The sequence below is a fragment of the Schistocerca piceifrons genome, chromosome 3 (genome assembly GCF_021461385.2).
Source record: "Schistocerca piceifrons isolate TAMUIC-IGC-003096 chromosome 3, iqSchPice1.1, whole genome shotgun sequence".
Taxonomy (NCBI): Eukaryota; Metazoa; Arthropoda; class Insecta; order Orthoptera; family Acrididae; genus Schistocerca; species Schistocerca piceifrons.
This window is the reverse complement of record NC_060140.1, coordinates 843365806-843381302: the sequence shown is the minus strand read 5'-3', so window position 1 is coordinate 843381302 and position 15497 is coordinate 843365806. Positions and strand designations below refer to the sequence as shown.

General features: G+C 43.0%; 1 protein-coding gene across 1 annotated transcript in view; it reads right to left on the bottom strand.

Annotated features, from left to right (window-relative positions):
• The window catches only part of LOC124789824, a 93971-nt gene extending 78734 nt beyond the window's left edge, over positions 1-15237 (bottom strand). Inside the window, exon 1 of the mRNA XM_047257309.1 lies at positions 14973-15237. Coding sequence (XP_047113265.1) covers positions 14973-15064 — 92 coding nt within the window. The 5' untranslated portion in view covers positions 15065-15237. The remainder of the gene's footprint in view (positions 1-14972) is intronic.
• Between the last annotated feature and the right edge of the window lie 260 nt (positions 15238-15497).

Below are 15497 nucleotides of genomic sequence, written 5' to 3'. Positions count from 1 at the left end.
TGGCAGCAATAATTAGTTTGTATAGAGTGTCCAATTTTGTCTTTTCATTATGTGCTATTACTTGGATGTGATTAATCTACAAAAAGGAATTACAGACATTGGCTACAACTAAGGTTGGTTGAATCAATTGGGAAAGTTGAAAATTTGTGTCAGACTTGGATTCAAACCCAGGTTTCCTGCCTAGTAGGGAGATGCTCTGACCAATAAGCCATCCAAACTCAGAGGTCATCAGAGCTGCATGGGCTACCCAAGCATGCCTTCCATCAGACTCTCAACTTATCCACACACTACCAATGTCGTGACCTTTGCCCCTTATCCTCAAAAATAAATTATATATATATATATATATATATATATATATATATATATATATATATATCTAAAAAGAAAGATGATGAAACTTACCAAACAAAAGCGCTGGCAGGTCGATAGACACACAAACAAACACAAACATACACACAAAATTCTAGCTTTCGCAACCTATGGTTGCCTCGTCAGGAAAGAGGGAAGGAGAAGGAAAGACAAAAGGATATGGGTTTTAAGGGAGAGGGTAAGGAGTCATTCCAATCCCGGGAGCGGAAAGACTTACCTTAGGGGGAAAAAAGGACAGGTATACACTCGCACACACACACATATCCATCCACACATACACAGACACAAGCAGACATTTGTAAAGGCAAAGAGTTTGGGCAGAGATGTCAGTCGGGGCGGATGTACAGAGGCAAAGATGAAGTTGAAAGACAGGTGAGGTATGAGCGGCGGCAAATTGAAATTAGAAATTAGCGGAGATTGAGGCCTGGCGGATAGCGAGAAGAAAGGATATGCTGAAGGGCAAGTTCCCATCTCCGGAGTTCTGACAGGTTGGTGTTAGTGGGAAGTATCCAGATAACCCGGACGGTGTAACACTGTGCCAAGATGTGCTGGCCGTGCACCAAGGCATGTTTAGCCACAGGGTGATCCTCATTACCAACAAACACTGTCTGCCTGTGTCCATTCATGCGAATGGACAGTTTGTTGCTGGTCATTCCCACATAGAACGCTTCACAGTGTAGGCAGGTCAGTTGGTAAATCACGTGGGTGCTTTCACACGTGGCTCTGCCTTTGATCGTGTACACCTTCCGGGTTACAGGACTGGAATAGGTGGTGGTGGGAGGGTGCATGGGACAGGTTTTACACCGGGGGCGGTTACAGGGGTAGGAGCCAGAGGGTAGGGAAGGTGGTTTGGGGATTTCATAGGGATGAACTAAGAGGTTGCGAAGGTTAGGTGGACGGCGGAAAGACACTCTTGGTGGAGTGGGGAGGATTTCATGAAGGATGGATCTCATTTCAGGGCAGGATTTGAGGAAGTCGTATCCCTGCTGGAGAGCCACATTCAGAATCTGATCCAGTCCCGGAAAGTATCCTGTCACAAGTGGGGCACTTTTGGGGTTCTTCTGTGGAAGGTTCCGGGTTTGAGGAGATGAGGATGTGGCTCTGGTTATTTGCTTCTGTACCAGGTCGGGAGGGTAGTTACGGGATGCAAAAGCTGTTTTCAGGTTGTTGGTGTAATGGTTCAAGGATTCCGGACTGGAGCAGATTCGTTTGCCACGAAGACCTAGGCTGTAGGGAAGGGACCGTTTGATGTGGAATGGGTGGCAGCTGTCATAATGGAGGTACTGTTGCTTGTTGGTGGGTTTAATGTGGACGGACGTGTGAAGCTGGCCATTGGACAGGTGGAGGTCAACGTCAAGGAAAGTGGCATGGGATTTGGAGTAGGACCAGGTGAATCTGATGGAACCAAAGGAGTTAAGGTTGGAGAGGAAATTCTGGAGTTCTTCTTCACTGTGAGTCCAGATCACGAAAATGTCATCAATAAATCTGTACCAAACTTCGGGTTGGCAGGCCTGGGTAACCAGGAAGGCTTCCTCTAAGCGACCCATGAATAGGTTGGCATACGAGGGGGCCATCCTGGTACCCATGGCTGTTCCCTTTAATTGTTGGTATGTCTGGCCTTCAAAAGTGAAGAAGTTGTGGGTCAGGATGAAGCTGGCTAAGGTAATGAGGAAAGAGGTTTTAGGTAGGGCGGCAGGTGATCGGCGTGAAAGGAAGTGCTCCATTGCAGCGAGGCCCTGGACATGCGGAATATTTGTGTATAAGGAAGTGGCATCAATGGTTACAAGGATGGTTTCCGGGGGTAACAGACTGGGTAGGGATTCCAGGCGTTTGAGAAAGTGGTTGGTGTCTTTGATGAAGGATGGGAGACTGCATGTAATGGGTTGAAGGTGTTGATCTACGTAGGCAGAGATGCGTTCAGTGGGGGCTTGGTAACCAGCTACAATGGGACGGCCGGGATGATTGGGTTTGTGAATTTTGGGAAGAAGGTAGAAGGTAGGGGTGCGGGGTGTTGGTGGGGTCAGGAGGTTGATGGAGTCGGGTGAAAGGTTTTGTAGGGGGCCTAAGGTTCTGAGGATTCCTTGAAGCTCCGCCTGGACATCAGGAATGGGATTGCCTTGGCAAACTTTGTAAGTAGTGTTGTCTGAAAGCTGACGCAGTCCCTCAGCCACATACTCCCGACGATCAAGTACCACAGTTGTGGAACCCTTGTCCGCCGGAAGAATGACGATGGATCGGTCAGCCTTCAGATCACGGATAGCCTGGGCTTCAGCAGTGGTGATGTTGGGAGTAGGATTAAGGTTTTTTAAGAAGGATTGAGAGGCAAGGCTGGAAGTCAGAAATTCCTGGAAGGTTAGGAGAGGGTGATTTTGAGGAAGAGGAGGTGGGTCCCGCTGTGACGGAGGACGGAACTGTTCCAGGCATGGTTCAATTTGGATAGTGTCTTGGGGAGTTGGATCATTAGGAGTAGGATTAGGATCATTTTTCTTCGTGGCAAAGTGATATTTCCAGCAGAGAGTAGGGGTGTAGGACAGTAAATCTTTGACGAGGGCTGTTTGGTTAAATCTGGGAGTGGGGCTGAAGGTGAGGCCTTTGGATAGGACAGAGGTTTCGGATTGGGAGAGAGGTTTGGAGGAAAGGTTAACTACTGAATTGGGGTGTTGTGGTTCCAGATTGCGTTGATTGGAATTTTGAGGTTTTGGAGGGAGTGGAGCTGGAAGTGGGAGATTGAGTAGATGGGAGAGACTGGGTTTGTGTGCAATGAGAGGAGGTTGAGGTTTGCTGGAAAGGTTGTGAAGGGTGAGTGAGTTGCCTTTCCGGAGGTGGGAAACCAGGAGATTGGATAGTTTTTTAAGGTGGAGGGTGGCATGCTGTTCTAATTTGCGGTTGGCCTGTAGGAGGATGCTCTGAACAACAGGTGTGGATGTGGGAGAGGAAAGATTGAGGATTTTTATTAAGGATAGGAGTTGATGGGCGTGTTGATTGGCTGAGTGGATGTGTAGGTGAAGGATTAGGTGGGTGAGGGCAATGGATTGTTTGGTTTGGAACTGGTATAGGGACTGATGGAAAGAAGGGTTGCAGCCAGAGATGGGAACTTTAAGTGTGAGGCCTTTGGGGGTGATGCCAAATGTCAGACAAGCCTGAGAAAATAAAATATGGGAGTGTAATCTGGCTAGGGCGAAGGCATGTTTGCGGAGGGAATGTAAATAAAACTTAATGGGGTCGTTGTGAAGGTGTTGTGAGGGTGACATGGTACTAGAAGGTGGAAAGTGGAACACGAGGCTGAAATGAAAATGAAAATAAATATGAAAAAATATATGGGGAGAGATAAAGGTAAAATTAGAAAGCAAATGGAGATCTGGTGTGAAAAAAGGCGAAAAAGGGTTGGTTAGGGCTGGGCTATGTTGATCCTGTGGTGAACTTGTGTAGGTAGATAATGATGTGCATAAAGGTTAGGTGGTTGTGTTGCCGCCAAAACACGTTAAAGGGTGGAGAAATTCGGGAAAATTTCGAAAAAACTACGTGAGGATGTATTAAAAGGAGTGGTTTGGTGGTGGCAGATTATGGAAATGAAGCTAACAATTGTTTGATGAAGAAAGGCCTGCCAACCCGAAGTTTGGTACAGATTTATTGATGACATTTTCGTGATCTGGACTCACAGTGAAGAAGAACTCCAGAATTTCCTCTCCAACCTTAACTCCTTTGGTTCCATCAGATTCACCTGGTCCTACTCCAAATCCCATGCCACTTTCCTTGACGTTGACCTCCACCTGTCCAATGGCCAGCTTCACACGTCCGTCCACATTAAACCCACCAACAAGCAACAGTACCTCCATTATGACAGCTGCCACCCATTCCACATCAAACGGTCCCTTCCCTACAGCCTAGGTCTTCGTGGCAAACGAATCTGCTCCAGTCCGGAATCCTTGAACCATTACACCAACAACCTGAAAACAGCTTTTGCATCCCGTAACTACCCTCCCGACCTGGTACAGAAGCAAATAACCAGAGCCACATCCTCATCTCCTCAAACCCGGAACCTTCCACAGAAGAACCCCAAAAGTGCCCCACTTGTGACAGGATACTTTCCGGGACTGGATCAGATTCTGAATGTGGCTCTCCAGCAGGGATACGACTTCCTCAAATCCTGCCCTGAAATGAGATCCATCCTTCATGAAATCCTCCCCACTCCACCAAGAGTGTCTTTCCGCCGTCCACCTAACCTTCGCAACCTCTTAGTTCATCCCTATGAAATCCCCAAACCACCTTCCCTACCCTCTGGCTCCTACCCCTGTAACCGCCCCCGGTGTAAAACCTGTCCCATGCACCCTCCCACCACCACCTATTCCAGTCCTGTAACCCGGAAGGTGTACACGATCAAAGGCAGAGCCACGTGTGAAAGCACCCACGTGATTTACCAACTGACCTGCCTACACTGTGAAGCGTTCTATGTGGGAATGACCAGCAACAAACTGTCCATTCGCATGAATGGACACAGGCAGACAGTGTTTGTTGGTAATGAGGATCACCCTGTGGCTAAACATGCCTTGGTGCACGGCCAGCACATCTTGGCACAGTGTTACACCGTCCGGGTTATCTGGATACTTCCCACTAACACCAACCTGTCAGAACTCCGGAGATGGGAACTTGCCCTTCAGCATATCCTTTCTTCTCGCTATCCGCCAGGCCTCAATCTCCGCTAATTTCTAATTTCAATTTGCCGCCGCTCATACCTCACCTGTCTTTCAACTTCATCTTTGCCTCTGTACATCCGCCCCGACTGACATCTCTGCCCAAACTCTTTGCCTTTACAAATGTCTGCTTGTGTCTGTGTATGTGTGGATGGATATGTGTGTGTGTGCGAGTGTATACCTGTCCTTTTTTCCCCCTAAGGTAAGTCTTTCCGCTCCCGGGATTGGAATGACTCCTTACCCTCTCCCTTAAAACCCATATCCTTTTGTCTTTCCTTCTCCTTCCCTCTTTCCTGACGAGGCAACCATAGGTTGCGAAAGCTAGAATTTTGTGTGTATGTTTGTGTTTGTTTGTGTGTCTATCGACCTGCCAGCGCTTTTGTTTGGTAAGTTTCATCATCTTTCTTTTTAGATATATTTTTCCCACGTGGAATGTTTCCCTCTATTATATTCATATCATATATATATATATATATATATAAAAAGAAAGATGATGAAACTTACCAAACAAAAGCGCTGGCAGGTCGATAGACACACTAACAAACACAAACATACACACAAAATTCTAGCTTTCGCAACCAATGGTTGCCTCGTCAGGAAAGAGGGAAGGAGAAGGAAAGACAAAAGGATATGGGTTTTAAGGGAGAGGGTAAGGAGTCATTCCAATCCCGGGAGCGGAAAGACTTACCTTAGGGGGAAAAAAGGACAGGTATACACTCGCACACACACATATCCATCCACACATACACAGACACAAGCAGACATTTGTAAAGGCAAAGAGTTTGCCCCAAACTCTTTGCCTTTACAAATGTCTGCTTGTGTCTGTGTATGTGTGGATGGATATGTGTGTGTGCGAGTGTATACCTGTCCTTTTTTCCCCCTAAGGTAAGTCTTTCCGCTCCCGGGATTGGAATGACTCCTTACCCTCTCCCTTAAAACCCATATCCTTTTGTCTTTCCTTCTCCTTCCCTCTTTCCTGACGAGGCAACCATTGGTTGCGAAAGCTAGAATTTTGTGTGTATGTTTGTGTTTGTTAGTGTGTCTATCGACCTGCCAGCGCTTTTGTTTGGCAAGTTTCATCATCTTTCTTTTTAGATATATTTTTCCCACGTGGAATGTTTCCCTCATAAAAAAAACCACATCCTTTCGTCTTTCCCTCTCCTTCCCTCTTTCCTGATGAAGCAACCGTTGGTTGCGAAAGCTTGAATTTTGTGTGTTTGTTTGTGTGTGTATCGATCTGCCAGCGCTTTCGTTTGGTAAGTCACATCATCTTTTGTTTTTAGATATATTTTTCCCACGTGGAATGTTTCCCTCTTATATATTGTGTATGTATTGTTTGTTCTTTGGGACATGTCTGAAAGAACTGACTTCATTTTTATCCAGTAGCCACTACAAATTAAGACACAAAGGAATTACAGACATTACCTGTGAGTGGGCATTGATTTAAATCAATGGCGAAAGTTGAACTATTGACTCCGTCTCTTCCCTGTCAGTACCGTGGAAGAGTATTTCAGATATCAGTCTCAAAAAGACATATTCCAAGAGGGTTACATGATTCCCTGCTGAAACTAAGGTTTTGTGTAATTCATCAGTTATGTTGAGAAAGTGATTGTTAAATACTGTACATATATCTGACTTGTATGTAATTGAAATATTTTTACTATGTACTGACTTCATATCCTTGACCTTGTGCTACTGACCAGACACTTCCTTCATGAATGAGTGCCCTCCAAATAACGTTTTTAAGCACCTTACAGTACTATTTGTAATGGGTTACTGTAGCTCAATTGTTACTACTTCTAACATTTTGATATAATTCCCACTTTGTTCTACATGATATCCTTATTCCACAAGTCAGCTACTCAGGCTGCCTTTTACTGCTAGTACCCTGCTTTGAACATTCTAATGTTAAGCAACTTTCAAAGAGAATGAAAAATGTGTTAAGGAAAGCATTGTATTTATCATCTATGTTATCGGCACTATAAACATCCTGCCACTCTTGTTCCTTAACAAGGTTAAAAAAAACTCTCTATTGCCTTTGGATTAGCTTTTATACATAGTTTCCAAGTATATATAACATTTATTTGTATGAAGAAACGTTTTAGCATTAAAATTTGTGCATCATGGTCTGAAAGGCTATTCATCCTTTTACTACCCAGAATACCTACCTACCAAAGAACAATGAATAAAAATATTGTCCGTGGTTGTGCTACTGTTTCCCTGAATGAAGAACCATCTCTAGCTTACGCAGAAATGCCCTAAAGTCAGAGTCAGGGGACCTATAAATAACTATACTTAAAAGTTTATTTTCACGAGATTCAACTGCCACTCACGACATTCAAATAACTGTTCAGTGCAGTGCTTTGATACAGCTTACCAGCTGTTGGATGAGACTATAAAGTGACTAGAGCATATGGTACATGCTGAGGTGTGTGTGATATTGTTCTAAATTAGGGACGTACAGAATTCCAAGTACTGCCACAGATTGCAAACCCTTCACTGCAACTGTATAAGGTTTGCAATTAAAAAATAACATACTGTGAGAAAAGTTGGTATTATGAATTGCAGCATCATGGTATGGAAGCAATAAGACCTTGGTAGGTTGCTGGAGGGAGTCAGCACCACATCTGCACAAACAAGTCACCTAATTCCTACAAATCCTGGGGAGGGGGGGGGGGGGGGGGGGGGCGATGAGCTCTGATGCCAAGTTCAATCGTATTACAAATGTGTTGGATTGGGTTCAGATCTAGTGAGTTGGGGGGCCAGCGCATCAACTGAAACTGACCACTGTGTTCCTCAAACCAGTTCCTCACACTCCTGGCCTTGAGACAGGGCAATTTATCTTGCTGAAAAATGCCACTGCCATTGGGAAACATCATCATCATGAAGGGGTGTACATGGTCTACAACCAGTGTATGACACTCCTTGGCCATCATGGTGTATTGCACGACCTCCACTGGAGCCATGGTTGTCCACATAAATGTTCTCCAGAACATAATGGAGCTGCCATCAGCTTGTCTGTGTCCCGTAATACAGGTGTCAAGGAGCTGTTCCCCTGGAAGATGACCGAGTCTTGCCCTCATGCCTGCACAATGAAAGGGATTTATCAGGTGGTGTAATGTTCTACCTCTGTGGCGGCATCCAGTGCTGATGGTCATGTGCACATTTCAATCATAGCTGTTGATGTGGTGTTAACAGTGGCACATGCACAGGTCATCAGCTGCAGAGGCCCATCGTTAGAAGTGTTTGGTGCACTGTGTGTTCAGATACACTTGTACTCTGCCCAACATTAAATTCAGATGTTAGTTCCACCACAGATCATCACCTTTTCCATTTTACTTGTCTGCCCACCCTACAGTGTCCAACATCTGTAACGAGGGGTGGCTGCCCAACACCATGATGTCTGGTTTTGCTGTGTGTTGGACACTCACCACAGTACTCCTTGAACACCTGGCAAGTCATGAAATTTTCAAAATGCTAGTGCCAAATCTCTGGACCATCACAATCAAATGCAGATAGATTGCATGCCTTCGCCATTCTACACATGGACAGCACACTCAGTGATGTCAGATGCACTATGTGTGCATTTCACGGAGGCTGTCAAAGCGAAATGTGTCGGGATGTTAACAAAAAGAGAGCTCTTTCATCAGGACAATGCACCTTTGCACACATCTGTCACTGAGATGCGTGTCATTGAGTCCTGTGGCTTTGAAATGCTTTGACACCCACTTTATTCACCTGATTTGATCCCACTCGGGCTTTCATCTCTTCTTTAAGGTCAAGAAACATCTACATGGAACTCATTTTCAGTCAGATGAGGTCATGGTTGACGTAGAGGCCTTTTTTACCAGGCAGAAAGAAAAGTTTTACAAAGAGGGTATAACGAGCCTGCAGCACCAGTGGCAAAAGTGAGTGGCCCTAAAAGGCTACTATGTTGAAAAATGCCCATAAACATATGGTTTACTGACAGCCTTTGTTATAAGTGGATCAAGAAACAGATCTCAGATTACTAGAGCAGTCAGTATGAAACATTCATCTCTGAAACTATGAAAACTGAGTGTAAACAGACAAAATTAAGAAGTATTGTACAATATGCTTTAGACAGGTATATGCTGATCAAGGTTGTGAGAGGATGGGAAAGACTAGGTGTGATTCATCAGCTGAGTCAAAAAGCTGCACTGAAAGCAAAGAGAACACCTCGAATTTAAATGTAATGAAAGTCTGGTTGACAAACAAAAAACTATCAAAGCTCAAATATGCAAAAAGAGAACTGTGCATAATTTGAAAGTTAAATTCTATCTACCAAGCTGACAAAAAATTCTTAGAATTTTTGGTCTTATGTTAAATCAGTAATGGAATCCAATCAATTAGTGACCACACTCGCACCAAAACAGAGAATGAAAGAGAGAAGGCTAAATTCCATTTTCTAGGGGAAGATCCTTTCAACATACAGGTAATAACACACACACACACACACACACACACACACACACACACACACACACCCTATTCTACATACTTTACACTTCTTCCACATACTCCCCAGACCAATTCACACTTTTCTCCCATGCAGCACTAAATTTGAGATGCCTCTGTGGTAGGATTCATCCAGCTGATTACTGAAGCACCATCTAGCTGCTGTCTTTGCTTCATAATTTCTCGTGAATTGCTGTCCTGACAAGAACTTCTTTAGCAGTCCAAAAACATGAAAATTGCTATGGGTAAGGTCTGGACTGTACAGTTGGTGGTCCAGAATCTCCCAGCAAACTGCCCAGAGCTTTTTGACAGTTCTGATATTGCCACAAGTGGTCTCGCATTGTTGTGGAGCAGAATCACACTATCCACATTGAGAATCCCTGAGCACCTTCGCCTGATGGCAGCCCTCAGACATCACAGTGTGGCACAATAACTGTCAGCATTGATGGTTGCACCTTGTGGCATGAAATCCAGCAGGAGCGGTCCATGGCTGTCCCAGAAGGCCGTTAACATTACTTTCCCAAAAGATGGTGCTGAACAGAATTTTTTTGTCACAGGCGAACCTGAACGTTCCCACACCATGCTCTGCTGCTTGGATTCTGCCGAGAAATGCAGTATCCACATTTCATCATCAGTAACAATGCAGTCCAGGAAACCTTCACACTTCTTGGAGTACTGTTCCAGATGATTCAGTGAAGACATAATTCTCTTGCCTTTCATCATGTCATCCAACTACTTAGACACCCACTGACGTGAAATCTTCCAGTATCCTAAGGACCTGTTAACGATGTCGTAGGCACTTCCATACGATATGCCAAGCTCCCAGGAAATGACCGTGATTTGCACACACCGATCTGCTTCCTCCATTGCATCCACATGGGAAATGTTGTCAATCAGTCATGAATGGGGCCTCCCTGACCACTCTTTGTCATACAAGACTGACCGCCTTTATTGAACTCACACCACCACCACTACCACCACCTCACAGTTCTCAAAGCAAGAAAGTTTTCCCTATACTTGGGCTGCATATCCCTGTAGATCTTGATGGGCATTTGTCTCTTGCTCCATAGAAAACGAATCGCACTTCGTTACTCTAATGCCGTGGACATGTGAAGCACAACCAGCATCTTTAACAACTGACAGCAGCGCCGTGCGGCAGTGCTACCAGCAGATATGGCTGGCATGAACCAAAACAGACCCAATGCTGGGATTAGATTTGTTGACTTCCCATTTACAGCTGTAATGTGACTAAAAAAAAATGGGGCAAAGGCTTTCTAATTTGCCCTCACATTATGAAGGGAAAACACACAACCCTCATGTAATAGCCTACAGTATTTATTATTTTACAAACTGATGTTTGGCTGTTTCACCATTGTGTGTTTTTTCCTTTACAATGCTTAAAATACTCTATTGAAAACCAATGAAACGATCAATTAACATACTTTTTTTGTATTCTTGTAACTGACTCAATGGAACATCAGAAAGAGAATTATTTTATACACGACAAATCGCCTGTTGGCTTCTCCCTTCAAATCTTTGGTCAACGTTTGTTCACCAATTTCCATGGTATTTTGCCAGCACAAGTGGGTGGCATTGCTGAAGGCTCATCCTCTATTGCTGGTAGTCAACCACCTTTTACAATGCCAGTGACTTTTGCTGGCTCAATGTCAGAAAAACGGTTTAAAAAAAATGTCAGCTGAGGATTCCAAGATGGAGACACACGGGCAATATATCAACAAGTGGCTACTCTAATGCAGCAGACATGGTAACAATATCATGAAGTTATCAATGACAGGAATGATCATCATCCCAATACACTGGCCACATGTAGAACATATATTCTGTAGATATCTGTTAACATGGTTAATCTTGTTTCCAATTGTATCATGTTTGTAATTACCTTATGCTCAACTAGGATACTTCCTGGCTTTCAAATAATTATTTTAACTAAATTTACTTTATTAGAAAATTCCACAAAAAATTGATGATACCAGTTGCTGAAATTGCTTAACTTAGGAATGTAGACGAATATTGTTCATTACTAAATCAACATTCAGTAGCTTGGAAATTAATTTTGTTCCCAAAAAAATTAATGGCTTTTTAACTAATTGTTATCATCATGTAACGGATAAAATTTTTTATAGAAAAACATATTCAACAATGCCTCATATTAGGTAAAGAGGATCTCTGTTTACTGTAGAACACTTTTCAATGCTTGGACTTGCGTAAGAGTGTAAATTTTAGTTGTACAATTAATCATTTTTAAGAACTAACAATGTATCAAAAACATCTTAATTATTGTATAAAGAACACACCCCAAAAAAAGTTTTGCATCATCTCGGTTCTGTGAGTTCAAGAACCTGTACAGAAAATTGGAATAGAGATCAACACAAACATCGTTTCTACCCTTTTTATTGCTCATGGAAACCACACATTGCATGTTGTACCACCATACAGCGAGACCTTCAGAGGTCGTGGTCCAGATTGCTGTACACACTGGTACCTCTAATACCCAGCAGCACATCGTCTTGCATTGATGCTTGCCTGTATCCGTTGTGGCATACTATCCACGAGTTTGACAAGACACTGTTGGTCCAGATTGTCCCACTCCTCAACAGTCATTCGAAATAGACCTCTCATAGTGATTGGTGTGTCACATCATTCATAAACAGCCCTTTACACTCTATCCCAACCATGTTTGATAGGGTTCATGTCTGGAGAATATGTTGGCCACTCTAGTCTAGCGATGTCATTTTCCTGGAGGAAGTCATTCACAAGTTATGCACGATGGGGGCACGAATCGTCATCCATGCAGAAGAATGCCTCGCCAATATGCTGCCGATATGGTTGCACTATCGGTTCAGAGGATGGCATTCCCAAATCATACAGCCATTATGGCACCTTCCATGAACACCAGTATGTCGGCCCCATATAATGCCACCCCAAAACACCAGGGAACCTCCACCTTGCTGCACTCACTGGACAGTGTGCCTAAGGCATTCAGCCTGACCGGGTTGCCTCCAAACACGTCTCTGACGATTGTCTGGTTGAAGGCATATGTGACACTCATTGGTGAAGAGAATGTGGTGCCAATCCCAAGCGGTCCATTAGGCATGTTGTTGGGCCCATCTGTACCGCGCTGCACGGTGTCATGGTTACAAAGATGGACCTCGCCAGGGACATCGGGATGAAGTTGCGCATCATGCAGTGTATTGTGCACAGTTTGTGTCATAACATGACGTCCTGTTGCTGCATGGAAACCATTATTCAACATGGTGGTGTTGCTGTCAGGGTTCCTCTGAGCCATAATCCATAGGTAGCGGTCATTCATTGCAGTAGTAGCCCTTGGGTAGCCTGAATGAGGCATGTCATCGACAGTTCCTGTCTCTCTGTATCTCCTCCATGTCCGAACAGCATACATTGCTTTGGTTCATCCCGAGATGCCTGGACACTTCCCTCGTTGAGAGTCCTTCCTGGCACAAAGTAACAATGGGGAAGCGATTGAACTGCGGCATTGACCGTCTAGGCATGGTTGAACTACAGACAACACTAGCCGTCTACCTCCTTCCTGGAGGAACAACTGGAACTGATCGGCTATCGGACCCCCTCTGTCTAGCAGACACTGCTCATACAAGGTTGCTTACATCTTTGGCCAGGTTTAGTGACATCTCTGAACAATCAAAGGGACTGTGTCTGTGATACAATATCCGCAGTCAACATCTATCTTCAGGAGTTCTGGGAACCGGGTGATGCAAAACTTTTTTTCATGGTGTAAATACAACAGTGGAAGAGCCTACCAAGTCTCAGGCTGAGGTTTTTTTTTGTTAAAGTTTTGTTATGTTTTACTGGGAAACTTAATTCTTTAACATAACAGCAAATGGAAATATCCATCAGCTTAATACACTTCACTATAAAAATGATCACCCGGGCAGAATGGAGTTACACTTCTCGATGAGACGTATTCACTCAGAGTAATTCTATATTTCATACACAAAAGTAGTGCTCTGCTTTTCTCACCGTCCTCTTCCTATTTATGTATGACTACTGGTTAATGTGCCCAAATTATATTACAGTAAGTCACTTTACAGCACCTACTAAAATGTTATCATTATGTCCTTTGACACACAGAGGCTCCCAAGATTAGAGAGTTACTTTGTAGCAGGGATAGATGTTTAATTTCGTAAATTATATGTCAGGTCTACTTAGTAGCCTAGATACTCAAGTGGTCATTTTCCTTTGTAAACAGCGCTCATGATGGATTGTTTGTCATCATAAATTTGTTATATTTAAATAGAATTTGCAGTTCAACACTGCTATATAAAACCCATTATGTGTGTGTATTTGTTTATTTTGGTAGCAGCATAACTGTCTGTGTTCATCTGTGTAAGCATGTGAGTGGTGAAAGTCAGCCATTTTAAAGGTACTTACACAGACCAACAAATGAGGTTGTCATATATGGAGGTACTGAAAGAAAGGAACTGTTTGCTGATCGAAATCACTGATTGGACTTTCTGACAACGCAGTTCCACGCATAGTGTTCCTGTGAAGGAATGGAAACAGCGAATGCCATGTGTGAGCCTGGAGGACAGGTGTGACCAATTGCCATTATGCTCAAGTATCTTTGGGTTTGGTATGTCGATTATGTCAAGTTCATCCATACATCCACAAAGATGTGAACTACAGGCTTGTCCTGGCAGTGAAGGAACTGCAGAAAGACAGATTCTAAATTATCTTTTTTATGAAATAATTAAACAGCGCTACAGTGATTTATAAAGGGGATTTCTTGATACTCCATCCCTTCCAAAATTACTATGCGAAGGATAGCCCTTCCCTCTGTTATTTTTTAGCAGATGAAGCATTCACTTTAATCACATTATTTTGAATGGAATTAATCTGACGAAAGAAAAATCTGGATAATCTGAAAATGTTTTTAAGTAGATTTAGGAAAAGATTTTAATGCACATTTGGAATGGCATTAAGAAATTTATTTCACTATCAGCACACTTGATCTCTCCGAAATGAGGAACTAGAGTCATTGGTTACTGGTAAGGTGAGTTACTTATAGCTGCTTACAAACTGGTTACTTGCGAGTTTGTGCCTGGTAGTGCTGTGTGCAGAATTGGACTGATTTACAAATGAAGTGTCTCCCAAGTGTCCTGATTCTAACTCGAATCAGAAATGAGTTGCTTTTGAGTAGCTCCATGTATGGATAATCTAAATATTCAGAATACTTTCTTCAATTGATTTATGTCAAACAAAGAATGCCCTATTATGAAAACTTTCTTTTACTGTTTTAAAATTAGCATGAACTATATGTATTTTTGTTATTACACTTCATAATAATTTTGACAGCATTTACTTACAAGAGAATTTGTTTTATAACAATCTGCATGAAATTCAGTTATGGGTCATGAGAAAAAATAACTGGCATACCTGTGTCGTAGCGCGTTTACATCTGCCCAAGAGATAACAAAGGAAAGTATACACAGAATAGCTGTGTGTCTAGCATACATATGAATTTCCATGATATTGGCAAAGAAAAACACACACACAAATTTTCCTCACAAACAGTTTCCCACTCTTTTATACTAGTTCTCAAAAACTCCCAAATTTTGACATGCAGCCAAAAAGTCTGTCTCAGCAGTGCAGTTGACAAAACAAATATGGCAGTGGATGAGATTACTGCAGAGCTTCATGGTGTCTTACTCTGCTATCAGTAAGTCTGACAAAGGTCAAAGTTATCATAACTTCCTGCCTGAACAGCTGTGGTATCTGACACACTAAGCTTACGCATAAACAAAAATTATATCTGTATGGACATGATCTGCAACATATAACAAGACATTATGTAAATGTTATATCAATCCTAGGAACAGCACAAATACTAACAAACATTTGTTAGTACCATTTGTTATCTTTGAGACCTATTTTGTTTGCTTTTCTGTTTGAAATCTATCA